Genomic DNA, 14,081 nt, shown 5'->3' on the forward strand with positions numbered 1-14,081 from the left:
AATTTACATATTAGGCCATTACATTATTCGGTTTGTTTTCAAAAGATGTTTGTGTGGGGGATAACACAGGTGTTCATACATGGTCTAACAGTAAAGCTGCCATGACTTCTGGAGTTTTTAATGAATAATTTATTGAAGAATCAAGAGAATTTTTCCTCATTGGTTTTAAAGTACAACTTTCCAGAACGAATTTATAGTATTCTAAATAGCTTAAGTGTTTTTAACACTTCTCAGTATTAAAAAAACTCTGTTAAGATCTTCCAGTTTCCTATCGATACCTGTTCAATAGACCTAAGTATCTCAGGAAAGGGGATAATTTATTAGTTATTTTTACTGGAAAAAAAGTCTCTGAGGAGCTACGAGTGCGTCACCCACCCGCACGAGGGCTACCCAAGCCCGCCCGCCGCCCCGCTCTGCGCGGCGCTGTGGGGGGGGGGACACGGACGCCCCCACTCCAAATGCGGTCTAGGTCTGCTGCGGGGCGGCCGAGGAGGCGGCCACCCCCGGCTGCGGCTCGGGGGGAACCTCAAGGGCTGGTTTGCCGGTCATTTCAGACCTCGTTCTCCTCAGAATACCCGACCAAAGGGAACCGAACGCCGCGCGGCTGGCGGAACCCCGAGGGGCGGCCGCGCGCCTCACCGGTCTGCGGGCAAGGACGGACACCTGCTGCCAGCCTCGCTCTGCGAAACCGCGCGGGGAGGGGCTGCTCGCCTCCGGGCTGGCCCGCGCGGCGCCGTGCCGTGCCGTGCCGTGCCCCGCCCCGCCCGCCGGGAGGCGGGTCACCGGTCACCACAGGCCACCGGTCACCGCCCACTCGCAGGGTGCCCCCGCCGCCCCGCCGAACCGTGACCGCGCACAGCCCACCTCTCGCGATAATTCTCTGACGCGGATGCTCGTAACGGCCGCAACCTGCCAGTTGCTGTTTACGGCGGCGTAGCCAATGGGAAGGAGGGGCGCTCGGGCGGGGCTGCGCAGCCCGGCCAATGGGCGAGAGGGGCGGTGCGTTTAAACGGGGCGGGAGGGGAGCCGCTTCTCTGGTGTGCTTGCGGTGGTCGCGTCGTCATGCCCGGCCATCCCGGCGACTACGAGGTGCTGCTCACCATCGGCGCCGGCTCCTACGGCAAGTGCCGCAAGGTGCGCCGCAAGGCTGACGGCAAGGTGAGAGGTAACGGCGGCGGCCTGGACTGCGGCGGGGGTTGAGGCACCACTCTGTTAGTTGCGCCTCCTGGTAACGTGCCGTTGCTGTCGGTTTCAGCTGGGTGCTGGCGGCTGTCCGAGATAAGCGAGAGGCTCTGAAAGCCCCCCTTCCCTTCGCCCCTGCAGAGCTCTGCCTAGTGCATAAGTCACTCCCTAAAGCTTTTTTTTTTTTCCCCCCTAGATCTTGGTATGGAAGGAGCTTGACTATGGCTCGATGACGGAGGCAGAGAAGCAAATGCTTGTTTCGGAAGTGAATTTGCTTCGTGAGCTGAGACATCCGAATATTGTCCGGTATTATGATCGGATCATTGACAGAAGCAGCACAACCCTGTACATCGTGATGGAGTACTGTGATGGGGGTGACCTGGCTAGCTTAATTGCAAGGTGCACAAGAGAAAGGCATGTGAAACCCATTTGTGGCAATTTTGGAGTATCTAGCATGTGTCTTGACAATCAAAAGAAACAGCTCAAAGTGAAATGTGCCTCTCTTTAATAACTTCTGAACAGCTTTGTCTCTCATCCTTCAGCCCAACACTCTCCCAAAATGTGAAAGGGATGCACAAAATTACAGCGCCAGTGGGAATTGTGCTAATGAATGCATGAACTGATTGGATGGTTATGTCCAAATAGTAAAAAAATCCAAAGCCCTCTTATGAAGCTGTTGAAGGGTTTCTGGATGCCATGCTGTGCGTGGCTTTGAAAACGTAAAACAGCTATTGCAGATAGGTAGCTTGATCTGTGGGTTCTTCTGGCTGGCCTGTCAGTAAAACCACTTGTACCCTATTTTTTTTTTTTGTTAGAACACCAAAATATGTGAAAGGGAAAAGTGGTTTAGAACACGATATTAAAAACTACTTTGTGTGCCTGCATATAAAGCTTGTGGAGACATCAAATTGTAAGAATTGGTCTAATTTTACACTTAGCAGCCTACATATTAAGTATAACATTGGTTTTCATGTGCTTAGGTTAAATAAGTTCTCCTCAGGCACCATGTGTTGCTTTGTGAGAATAGTCTAAAATGGTACTGCAGCTTCCCCCAGATACACAACTATTTTCATTTTAGGAGGGCTATATTAAAAGTTAGTGCCATCTTGGCTCTATTGTTGTTGTACATTGCTTTTAACAGTTTTAGAAGCCGCTGACAAGATACTGTTATTGTAAGTGATCAAGGGGGCAGATCTCATCACAAAAGCATTAATGGTTGTTTGTATTATAAGTGATGGACATGCTACATATTTGTTAAACCCTTTGGAGGAGGAAAGGAATATTACAGGTATTTTGCAACAAAAGTCTAGATGTCTTCCAATGTATTTGATTTTTTTTAAAAAAAATCCATTTTAAAAATAGTATATGTAGATGCATGTTGCTGTTAGCTTTCTGTAAAGGTGCTGGGGTTGATTCAGTGATGTCTTATAGCAGTATAGTGTTAAAAAAAGTTAGAGCTGAGAGTGGCAGCGACTACTTAAACTGATGTAGACTCGGAGAATACCTTTGTTAAAGTATGTGCTCATCTTTCAGGCATTACTTGGAAGAAAGCTTTGTTCTCCGAGTATTGACTCAGTTGACACTGGCCTTGAAGGAGTGTCACAGACGGAGTGATGGTGGAGTCACTGTGCATCGTGACCTAAAACCAGCAAATGTCTTTCTAGACAGCAAGCAGAATGTGAAACTTGGAGACTTTGGACTGGCTAGAATATTGCACCATGACACTAGCTTTGCCAAAACGTTTGTTGGAACGCCGTATTATATGTCTCCAGTAAGACCTTCATTCTGTGCCTTACCTTCCCTCTTGTCCCTCCCAGATCTGGTTTCTGCAGTATTGGTCTTGGAGCCCATGAATGTCTGGGAGGTTTTAATGGAGAGTTACTAGTCTTAAATACAGATGTCTTTTTTCATAGAATGTATATGTTCTAGAGACAAGACCATTTTGCAGTTATTTTCATCTCCTTTCTTCCTCAACTATCACTGCCTTCTAATTAAGGTTGTTCTTCACTCTAAGTTTTGATATGCTCTTGAAATATTAGAGATGTAAACTAGTTATGTTGGAGTATCTTGTACCTGAAAAGGAATAGGGAAGCCAGAGCACTTTTATGTTTCATAGTGTTAAGGTAAAGAGCTTATTAAATTACCTCTTGAAGGTAGGATTTTAATTTGTAGTGAAAATAAGCAAGAATGAGTTATTTCCCTGATATGGTGCATTTTGTGTGGGAAAGATTTATGTTGACTGAAATCTGGAGTTGTATCAACTGAAAATTGGTGCAACACTTCAGTATTCTACAGTGTAGTACTCTGTAACTTGTTAAAATCCTGCTAGTAAGAGTAGCTGTGGAGGTTAATTAAGACAAACTCTTAATAGTAACCCCAGTAAGTAATGGCTTAATTCAGGTTTGAACAGTAGCTGATTATCCTGCAATAGTAGAACAATGTCTTTGTTAATAAACTTGAGTTGTTCTATTTCTTTAGGAACAAATGAACCACATGTCATACAATGAAAAATCTGACATCTGGTCTCTAGGATGTCTCCTGTATGAATTATGTGCTCTCTCGTAAGTATAGTGGTGTAGTAATGAATGTGGGAACATAACTGTTAATGCATTTATGATTAAATTTTGCACAGATGAAAGCTTAAAGGTTTCAGAGATTAGTCCTGGATTTTTATTTTTGTATTGGTCTTGACATTAGGTAGTCAAAACAAACCTTCAGTTGCAGCTTTTACTTAGTCTGATACTTTTTAAATGAAAATAAGTCCTCTAAAACTAGTGAGAGATTCCAAGAAAAATGTTCTTCTTCAGGCCTCCGTTTAGAGCTTACAACCAAAAGGAGTTGGCAGAAAAGATAAGGGAAGGGAAGTTCAGGCGAATACCATATCGTTACTCAGAGCAGTTGAATGAACTTCTCAAAGAGATGCTAAATGTAAAGGTAAGAATCAATTACTAATTTTTCCACCTGTAATTTGAACTAGTACTGAAATACTAGATTTCCTTCTCAATTATGAAACAAACTGATCTGAAGTAGTGGTTGCTATCACCTTGTCACTGGCCATATCACTTGTAGGTGAAGGAGGGAGGAATTGTGCTTTGAGTCCCTTAACACTTGAGCTGCTGCCTTTGTTTATGCCAGGTTCACAGGATGAAAAAAAGGATGTCTCAATTTTGGCTTGTACAGAATTTCCTAACAGCATGTGTAACAAGGTCTTATAACTTCAAGGTTAAAATGGTTCTGGTGTGTTTAGAAGCTGGAAGGGGTTGTTTTCATTTTGGATTTTGCTTTATATGGCTCATGTATAGCTCTTCCCCTCCCCCCCTCCTCATTGCTTGCATGGGGTGTTGAAGAGTATTGCGTGGGACAACAAAGCTGTAACAAGAACCCAAGTCTCGAACAGGTACGGATCCTTTAGTAATCAAGTCACTACGGTAGAGATGCAGAGTGTTAGCTCCAGAACCTGCTGACAATTGCCTCTGTAGGCTCACCACCCCATTCTGGCTCTGAAAGTGGGTGCCTGGGCTAGGAGAGCCAGGCTTGCAGCTTCTGGAGCTGAACGCTGGTAACAGTCTCCCCCCTCAGCTTTTTGCCACCTGGTCGTGCTACTCCTTAACTCAATTTTTCTCCAACTTTTCCTTCACTGTGTAGCACCTCTGCTGGCTCCCATGTGAGGTGGGTCTTGCCTGGGAATCCCTGGCCTTAAGGTTTCTTGTTTACAGATGGAACCTGTTGGTAATGTCTTTCCTCTAGGATTATTGCCGACCTTCTGTTGAAGATATTCTGCAGCACCCCTTGATAGCAGACTTGGTGACAGAAGAACAAAGACAAAATTCTGATAAAAGAGGCCAGAAATCATGGGAGCCAGAAAGACTCCAGCATTCAGATGCTGCAGTGAATGAACTGAAACGGAAGGAACAACAATTACAGGAGCGAGAACAAGCCATTAAAGAGAGAGAGCAACGTTTGGAGCGTATGATATTCCACTTTGGGAAAGGGGTGGCAATAGGATTATGATTCAAAAGAATAAGTGCAGTGGAAGGGAAGGTAGACAATTTTCAAAACCCTCACTTTAATGCACCAGGATAGTGGCGAATGCATTTCTGCATTCACTCTAGAATTCTGTCTAAATACTGAAAGAAGAATGCTTGGGCTTACCCATCTATACTAGTTCTTGTTTTAAGTTACTAAGATATAATTGGCAGCTTGGGTATAGAAGTCTGGTTTAGGAAGGTTATTAAACATGAGTGGCAATTAGGAAAGTGTACAGAAAAATAGGGCTTGAATATATTCTGCACTGTGCAGTGTAGATTGCTTTTCACCTACTCCATCTAAATTAACATTAGCTATACTAACGTGTAACCTAAGGTGAGCCTGATGTTGGAGCAATGTATACTTGAGTAAACTGCTTTTATAGAAGCTGCACCCTACAGGTAGATTGCCTGTGAAACTGTATAGATGGCTGGTCCTCAGGTGTTGGGATTTCCTGCCTGCATAAAATACCTCTTTGCATATGCAGTAGGCTTTGTAATACAGATTTTAATCATGTTTTCTGAGCCTGAATAACAGCTGCTGCTGCTGCAAACAGGGTGTTTAGTCATAGCTGAATTATAGTATCTGGTATCTAACTCATGGCATACATGATACCAGATCTAAATAAATACTTAACTTGCAGAATAGAAAGCTGCTATAGCTTCATTGTTGCAGATATGGCAGAGTTTGCTCTGCCAGGGGGCAAGCCTGCCTGGCATTTGAGTACTTGTCCAGTGCTTTATCAGTGCATTGATAAAATTGTATCTACACAGCAGTTATTTTGCTTTGGTTAGAGCCACAGAAACAGAAATATGGGTGCATCAGACAGGCTATTACTGCTGTCTTTTTTCTGAAAAAATATCCATCATGCACAATCACTCGAACTTTAACATTCACGTTTTAACACTGCATACGACCATATTTCTAATTCCAGAGAGAGAACGGGAACTCTGTGTTCGAGAGAGACTGGCAGAGGACAAACTTGCTAGGTACCTTACTAACCTGTAATTGCCTAGATTAGAAACATTATAATCTTACAACAAAAAGCTTAAATGTCTCTCTTCAAAACAGAGCTGAAAACTTGATGAGGAACTACAATCTCTACAAACAGCAGAAGACATTAGCTTGCGCAGATGGTCCAGGTATGAAAATACACAAGAAGCCACTTGCGCTCATAAATATGGGCTGGTATGATCAGAAGAATGCCTCTGATACTTGGCATGCTGTACCTAGTCCCATTGTAGTGATACAAACCCCAATTATCTGTGTGGTTGGGAAGAGACTTCTGATTTTCTGCAAAAAGACTTATGACCGAGCATCATTCATTACACGTGACCACTGTCAGCACTGCAGTCTTGTGCTGTTTTGAAAATTAGGTTCTTGTGGTAAGCTAATGGAAGTGCTGACTTGTAACCCAAACTTTCTCAAGCTGTACTTATTTTACTGGTGGATGTCTTTTAATAGACCTTTGATTTAGTTAATTTTAATAAGATTGCACTTGTCTAATCATTTCAACTGTGGAGTTCAACTTCCAGAAACTTCAAGGTGGGCAATAATTGTTGCAAGAGACCCAGCTGTGATTGGTGCATCATGTAAGCTCTGAAGAATAGAAACTTCTATTATCATATTCCAGTTTAACTCACCGGGAAAAAAAAAAAGCAGCTTTGAAAATGTGCTATAAAGCTTTCTGACTACCTGTAGTCTGATCTGTTTCACAGTAGTTATTACCCCATAAGTATTTGACCCTTACTTTGGCCTTGATTGTTCAGTCCTTACTACCATAAAAAGTAGTATCGTCTGTTCATTGCACCAGTCTTTAATAGTAAAAATGATTCAAGTATCTAAATGCATTTTGAAATACTGGTGGAATTTTAAATGGCTGGGCCCCAAGTAGTACTCTAGAACAAAGACATGTGAACACACTTTAACATGCAGAAGCACTCTCTCCATTTAGTGTTGCTCAGATAAAGCAAGATAAACATGTCACTGCCTCTAACACAAATAAAATGAAGTTTCATTTTTGTTTTTCAAGAAGTGCCTACACAGCAGGGAAGAACACAAGTAAAATGCCACCAGAAGCTAGTGGTACTTGAGATATTTCTACCATTTCTCTCAATTTTGAGAATTCTACCTGTCTTTCAATATCTTGTCTGACTTTACTACATTAAAGAGTATAAAATTAAGAATAAAGTTGCTTTGGCTGCCTGATGTTGTCTCTAGCACTGGATGACTGAGGGTAAATGAGCTTCAGCATTTGCTTCTGTTCTCTTCTGCATCTCCCACCCTTTTACATGACATTTTGATCTTAACAGGGGTATTAATTTTTGAAGATGGACAAAACCACTTTAAGTACTAAATACCTCAAGACAGACAATGCAGAAAAGTGAATATAGCTATTACAAGAGTGACCAAATCTTGCAATAGTTGTAGATCACTTAAACATTTGTCATAATGTTCACTACTCTTCAAATTGATTCCACAGTACTCTTGTAATACTATTTCTAAAATTCTCCCTGAACTGGTATGAATAGACTAAGTATTTATCAAGATTAACAAGATTGCTTCTGTTATCTTCAGTTACTTTAACATGACTGTCTTTCACAACTGGATTGCATCTTGCCCATCCTAGACCCCTAATTTCTCCCCAAAGTCAGTTGTGTGGTTCTCTTCACAGTAAAATGGAATAACAAAAATCCTGGTTTCTGGAACAGTATCCTAGAAAATACCCAATTTTTGCAGGGATTTTCTGGTTCTTAGGGAGGGATTTAATGTTAAAACAAATATAGCTTACTGACAATAAGCTACAAAATGCTGAAACATTCACTAGTCCCTTCAGTTCGGTCCTTCTCACTTTTATATGCTTATTGCATCTTTGCTCTAGCCTGATGAATTGAAAATGAAGGCTTCAGCAGAGTTATGATTAAGACAGTTAGACCTTTGATAAGGTCTTCCCCCCCCCGAGTTGAGTCTTGTGAAGTTGGCTCTTCTGAGAGACAAGTCATCTGTTTGTTGTTTTTTTTTTTTTTTTATGGTAGTCCTTGTGCCCTATGTCATTAAAACCAAAACAAACTAAGTGTCTTTTGATTGTAGCAGTTCCATACAGCTAAAGCATAGCTATACAATGAAAATTCCTGCCTTGGAGGCTGCAGTGAAAGTAAATTACTAATTGTTAATGCACCTAAACTCATTATTCATCAAATCAGAGCCTAGTTTGTACCCAATTGAATTAATACAAGGATAGAGTTGGAATAATGTGGGTAGTGTAGAAAGACCACTGGACAGGTTGGGTTTACCCCTGCTATGAAGAAATGACAAGGTTTTTCAGTAGCCGAGTGCCTAATACTCTGTTTCCTTTTCTTTTTGGAACTGGATTATGTCACTGTCCTGTCCTTCAGAAGAAACTCCATGTCTTTTGTTCTTACGTCAACTAATATTTCCTTAGGTGCTGGGAGGTACACCCTAGAAATGACAATGGCATATATCCTTTTACCACAATTATTTAAAAGCTCTGTTTTCAATTTTCCCTCCAAAAATGGAAAAGAACTGAAATGCATTTAATTAGATTACTTAAAGTAGGTAGCAAAATGGGTCACAGGGTTAAAAGACACAAGCTGAGCACTAAATGCTGGAAGATGCACTAATTCAGTATGTACTTTTTGTTTTCTTAAGGTAATGCACTCCTGCTCCCCTTTTCTACAACCAAGAAGAAAGTACACTTTGATGGAAGTGAAAAGAATGCTGTGTCTCCTGTTAATTTGGAAAACTATCCCCTTTCCAAAGGGAAATGCTCTGATCTCAAAAAACGTCTCTATGCTGCAAATCTACGGGCTCAAGCACTGTCTGAACTGGAAAAGAACTATCAACTAAAGAGCAGACAAATCTTGGGAATGCGCTGAAACTGTAACAGATGTACAGTATTTAACTTTTTAGAGTTGATTAAATGTATAGGAAGATAATTGTGCCTCCCACATTTAAGCTAGAACCTACTGAAAACATATTTTAACAGTTGTTATACAAAATCTTAGTCTATGGTATGTAGTCTATGATGAGGCCATAAGAGATCATATTATCAAAACAGGTAGTTTCAATACCAAATCAAACAAGCTGAATGAATTGTATTCTAGAAAAAAACACTTTGGTCCTCCTTCTGTTTACCATCCATTCATTAGTCTTTTGAAAATATAAAGAATGAATATTGTAAAAACAGATTTTTTAAAATCTGTTGTGAAAAACTTTTCAGATTAAAAACTTACAGAGGTTCAGAATCTGTAGGTTAAAATGATGCTGTATGTAATGTACAGTACTTGATAAAAGTATTGATATTTTGTATATGTGGAAAAACAGTGGTCTTTTGTCTGCACTTGTAAATATTTTTTAAGTATCAAAAGAGCAAAAAGAGATTTTATGCTATCTCTTTCAACTAACCTAGGTGGCCCATCAAAGCAGGCTACTTTTAGCTTAATGTCTTTGACTAATGAGTGGGATGGGTCAGCTTAGTATGACTGATGAGTTTACAGTTCTTTCTGCCTGGGCAGCTGAACGGCTTGTCCATCAGCTCCTGAAAGGCCTGCTTCAGAACATAGCATTTGAACTAACACCTTCTTTGGTTTGCCTTGAAACTGCGTTATAAATTGATCTCCTGAGACTGCTGTCCTGGATGGGACATCATCCAGGGTATTAGCACCTGTGTTGGGGAGGGGCAATTGTACTTTGAATAGCAAATCCTTATTTTCTAGAAGCTTATGAGGTGTCTCCATCTTTTCCTTCACAATTCTCTGCCAGAGTAGGAGTTGCTCACTTAAGGTGGTCTAGGTTTCATGAACTAACTCAGGTTCATAAATTTTAAAAAATCCTTTGAAACTGTAATGTCTGACATATATAAAGATTTTCTGTCTCTGGGTTGAAATGCCATAAAACATATACTTTCAGAAAATAGCTAATTTTCAAAACATCTGTTTCCTTATTGGGCCATGAATCTTATCTCAGGAGGTATTCTAGATGGTTTTTACTCAAAAAAAGATAATCTTATTTGAAACATCAATTTAATTTGGCATATTTGCTGATAGACAAGTACTTGTGTTGCCAAACATAAGTTGTGCTCTAACAGATTCTTAACCACCCAGCGGAGCTTATCATATTTGTTTGCATAGTGGTTACTGTTTTCACCATAGCCTTTGCTTAAAAGATTTAGAATACGACCATTTGGTTTGCTAGTCTAAAACTACCACTATTCTGGTAGTCACTACCCAGCGCTCAGTGTAGTCAGAAGTGTCTTGCTGGTATGCACAGCCAAAGTGTCTGTGACACACTGATCAGTGCAGCTTTCCTGCTGTACTCTTTCATATTGTTTAAGATTCTCACACGTATTTGGAGGGTGAATCCCTGTTCTCTCACCATGTTTGCATATTCCGATTTTTCTGTTCTGTGCCACAACAAGGTGATCTGGCATGCAGCCTTCCTGGCCTTCATGTGGATCCTTACTGTATAGCCCATAACCTAGCAAAGAGTAGAATATGCAGTAGTGTTAATCTAATCTGAGCAAATATACAGGATGCAGTAATTTTGTATGCTTTGTCATCTGCAAAATGCAGGTACAATTAGTGAAAGGAGGAAACCAAGCAACCAAGAAAACAAATTAGTAATTACTGATTCAGGAAAGGCTGTATTGTGAATTGGCTGGTGTTTGCAAATGCTTTGCTTTTCACAAGACCAAACTAAGAAAATGGCTTGAGAGGTTTTTTTTTTTCTTTCTTTCTTGGAACATGTAGATGCAACAAATAATTTCTGCATTTAAAAGTAAAATACCTTCAAGACCAATGCCTGCAGCTTTCCTTTAATTCTCTACTGACCTCAAGATGGCACTGTTGCCCTGTAATTTTTGGGAATTTATTGATACATTCATACAAAATTTAAGATCTGATTTAAATATATTTTTACATGTTTTGTTTCAGAAAATCAGAAGTGTGTTGCTGCAAGATGCTGATTTTCTTAGGCTATAGGTGCTTTAATACTTGCTGGTGCAATTAATTGTAGTTATCTCTGATTTGCCATTTTGCATCTCTTATGCATGTTTTATAAAAATGGTTGAATCAAAGTCTTAGTTAACAATTACACTATTATAAATAAGTAATGTTATGGAGAGTGCAAACTCTCCAATGACAATGGTAGTAATAAATGAAAACAGCTTAAGTTACAGTTGTAGCATTGAGCTGTTTAAGCTGTTCTACTCACAATGTCTTCTTGAAGTATTAGCATTCTAATATGATAAATGCAGCATCTCTCAAAGTTTTTGAAATAAGAACTTCCTACTGGTATGTGTCAAACATAGGGAAAGGCATCCTGGGGATGGTCTTCATTCTCTCTTGGGATTTTTGCTTTGGAATCCTGAAATTCACATTTTCCTACAAAGGCATAATTGTTTCTCCCAGAGCATCCGTGTAGTATTGGAATCACATTCGGGATGTCAGTTTCAAATATATTCAGGAAAATAAATAGACCATTTACAGGAATAGTGACTGTTTATGGAGTGCTTGCAAAACATTGCCATTATGTGGATGGGTGTACTTGTCTCTTAAAAGCGAAGGTGAAGTGAAATTGTACATATGTATACAGTACAGCTTAAGTCTTATAAGATGATAATAATAATGGTGTACACTGTTGAATGTTGTGAGGTAAATTAATTGATGTTTAATATCAGTATCTGGAATTTTAATAATATGTATAGTTACAGAAGTTATATATGCACAGAACATAATTTAGCCCAAGGATAGATTGGAGGGGAAGTTGCATCACCCATGGACCAGATCCCTGATTTCAGCTTTCATGTGTGACCTTCATCCAGACCCTGTCCTGCGCCTTAGGTTCCAATCTGTAACAGGTTCATCACAGGCCTTCTGCACTTTGGGCAGATTTTGTGCGGCGGTGGCACAATCACTTTGGTCTCTGGGCAGCTGTGCATATACTAGGGAATGGAATTTACTGGGAAATAGCGGTAAGTTACCAAATTTATTCAATTATTAGCCTAGTCAACTGTCCCCTCTGCAAGCCAGTTGACCAGGCCATTCCATGTAACTACAGCACTTAAATGGCATGAAAGTGTTGGCTAGCTGGGCAGATAAAATGCCTAAAGAAAATCAGGCTCAAATATAGTGGACCATCAAGCTTCTTCCTAAACATAAATATCAATAGGTCGTTTAACCTCTACTATATCATTGAACAGGTGGAGACAGAAATCCCTCCAGAACAAATATAAAATATTTTATAGGGAATTTCACATTTTTGCCTTTACTGTCAGTGAGTAACCCAGGAGGAAGCGATCTGGTCCTAATAGTGGCACAAGCTGATTCACAGGCGCTCACTGAAAGAATCAATCTCCTGCAGTTTGCTGCAGGTACAAGAAACAGTGCAGAGCAGAAGCTCCCTGCTATTACTCTTGTCTTCACCCAAAAAAGAGATTGCTCCTCACTTATGCTGCATGTCATCCTAGCCCCTGCATGTACCTCATTGCTGTGCTAATAAAGTCAATTTCCTGGTAAGCAATGCTTCCAGCATTCCTAGCCCAAAATACAGCTCGACCCAGTAATGACACAGTGACTGCCTTTGGGCCGTGTCTTTGTGTAACTTGTGTGAAGCCAGAGGAATCCTAGTATCTATAAAGCTGGTGTATTGGGCATAGAAGCTGAAGCCTGCACTGGGAGCCTGCTTAATAGCCATTCTAGCACCGTGGAAGACTGTGGCCTAATTAAGGCTACACAGAGTATAATCCACATCAGGTATTAGAAGTGAGTTTTATTTATTTATTTACCTTAAAAGTTAGCTGAAAGTTAAATATTAATGTTTACAACTTTAAAAAGCTCCACAGACTGATAGGGTAACGCCACATATTGATAACAGTATGATAACAAACTGCTTTTCCATTTAATCTTGCTTTCAGCCAGATCAGCAATGCTGAGAAGTTACTACACTTGAGGCAACAGCGCCTTTATGTGACGTATTATTTTGAAGGCAAAGTGCACTTCTGAGGCTCAGCTGCCATGAAAGGATGAAGCTTTGTTGGAAAAAAAATCCCTTGTATTCTACAAAATGGATTCATGCTAGAGTTTTACGATATGAAGGGAAAAGAAAGGTTACACAGATATCTAGAATTAGCTAGCTCTAGATAGTCTTTATTTTCCAACATAGGCACTTTCTGGGTAAAAAAACATGTTTATGAAAACTTTTGGCTTAATTAACTTTCATATTTGACTGGTTTAATTTTTGACTAATGGATGATGCTTGTTTCTGGGCTACCTCGTTTGAGCAGAGGTAATTTATGGGCCCAGTTACTACTGCATTGTTCTCTACTATGAATATATTATTGGTCTCAATGCATTTCGTCTGCTGTAGTTGTACGCTTCTACGGGAGAACTTATCTTGGGCCACATATCTCCGGGACACAGGGCTCTACCCACCCTGGGGACAGTGATGCACAGACATCAATATGATGGATACAAAATGTCCGTTTATTTATCTGCGTCACACGCTTATATAGCTCTTGCGCTTCCTGTTTCTGCCACTCCTATGGGGAGGAGTCTATCTTTCCGTCACATCCCGTGATCTTCCGGTTGCCGATCCCTGTCTATTCCCCTACAGTCTGCTTCCTTGGCAACTGAAAGTCTGACTTGGACATGACACGCAGCGAGTAATAACCAATAATGCAGCTTCCACTATCAACTTTCATATGTAGTTTTTTGTGGTAAAATTAATGCAACATGCAGATTTATGAGGAATATGGCAGTTACTCAGCAGGTGCTTGAATACTTGGCTAGAGCTAGTAATTTTTTTCCCATTATTCATACTAATCTGAAAAACTTTTTTATTTGCAAAGATAGCTG

The 14,081-nt window shown here is 40.5% G+C and overlaps 1 protein-coding gene across 2 annotated transcripts; it reads left to right on the forward strand.

Annotated features, from left to right (window-relative positions):
- Positions 1-995: 995 nt before the first annotated feature.
- On the forward strand, positions 996-11,025 carry NEK2 (NIMA related kinase 2). 2 transcript variants are annotated; one of them, XM_075088962.1, is made up of 9 exons: positions 996-1,158; positions 1,379-1,596; positions 2,716-2,953; positions 3,661-3,743; positions 3,990-4,116; positions 4,930-5,149; positions 6,143-6,197; positions 6,280-6,350; positions 8,878-11,025. In XM_075088962.1, exons 1-9 carry the CDS (start codon positions 1,063-1,065, stop codon positions 9,102-9,104), a joined length of 1,335 nt encoding a protein of 444 aa, XP_074945063.1. In that variant the 5' UTR covers positions 996-1,062; the 3' UTR covers positions 9,105-11,025. The 2 variants fall into 2 exon arrangements, with proteins under 2 accessions (XP_074945063.1, XP_074945064.1); XM_075088963.1 differs by having other exon boundaries at positions 998-1,158; positions 1,379-1,581.
- Positions 11,026-14,081: the final 3,056 nt, after the last annotated feature.

Source organism: Phalacrocorax aristotelis, chromosome 3 (genome assembly GCF_949628215.1).
Source record: "Phalacrocorax aristotelis chromosome 3, bGulAri2.1, whole genome shotgun sequence".
NCBI lineage: Eukaryota > Metazoa > Chordata > Aves > Suliformes > Phalacrocoracidae > Phalacrocorax > Phalacrocorax aristotelis.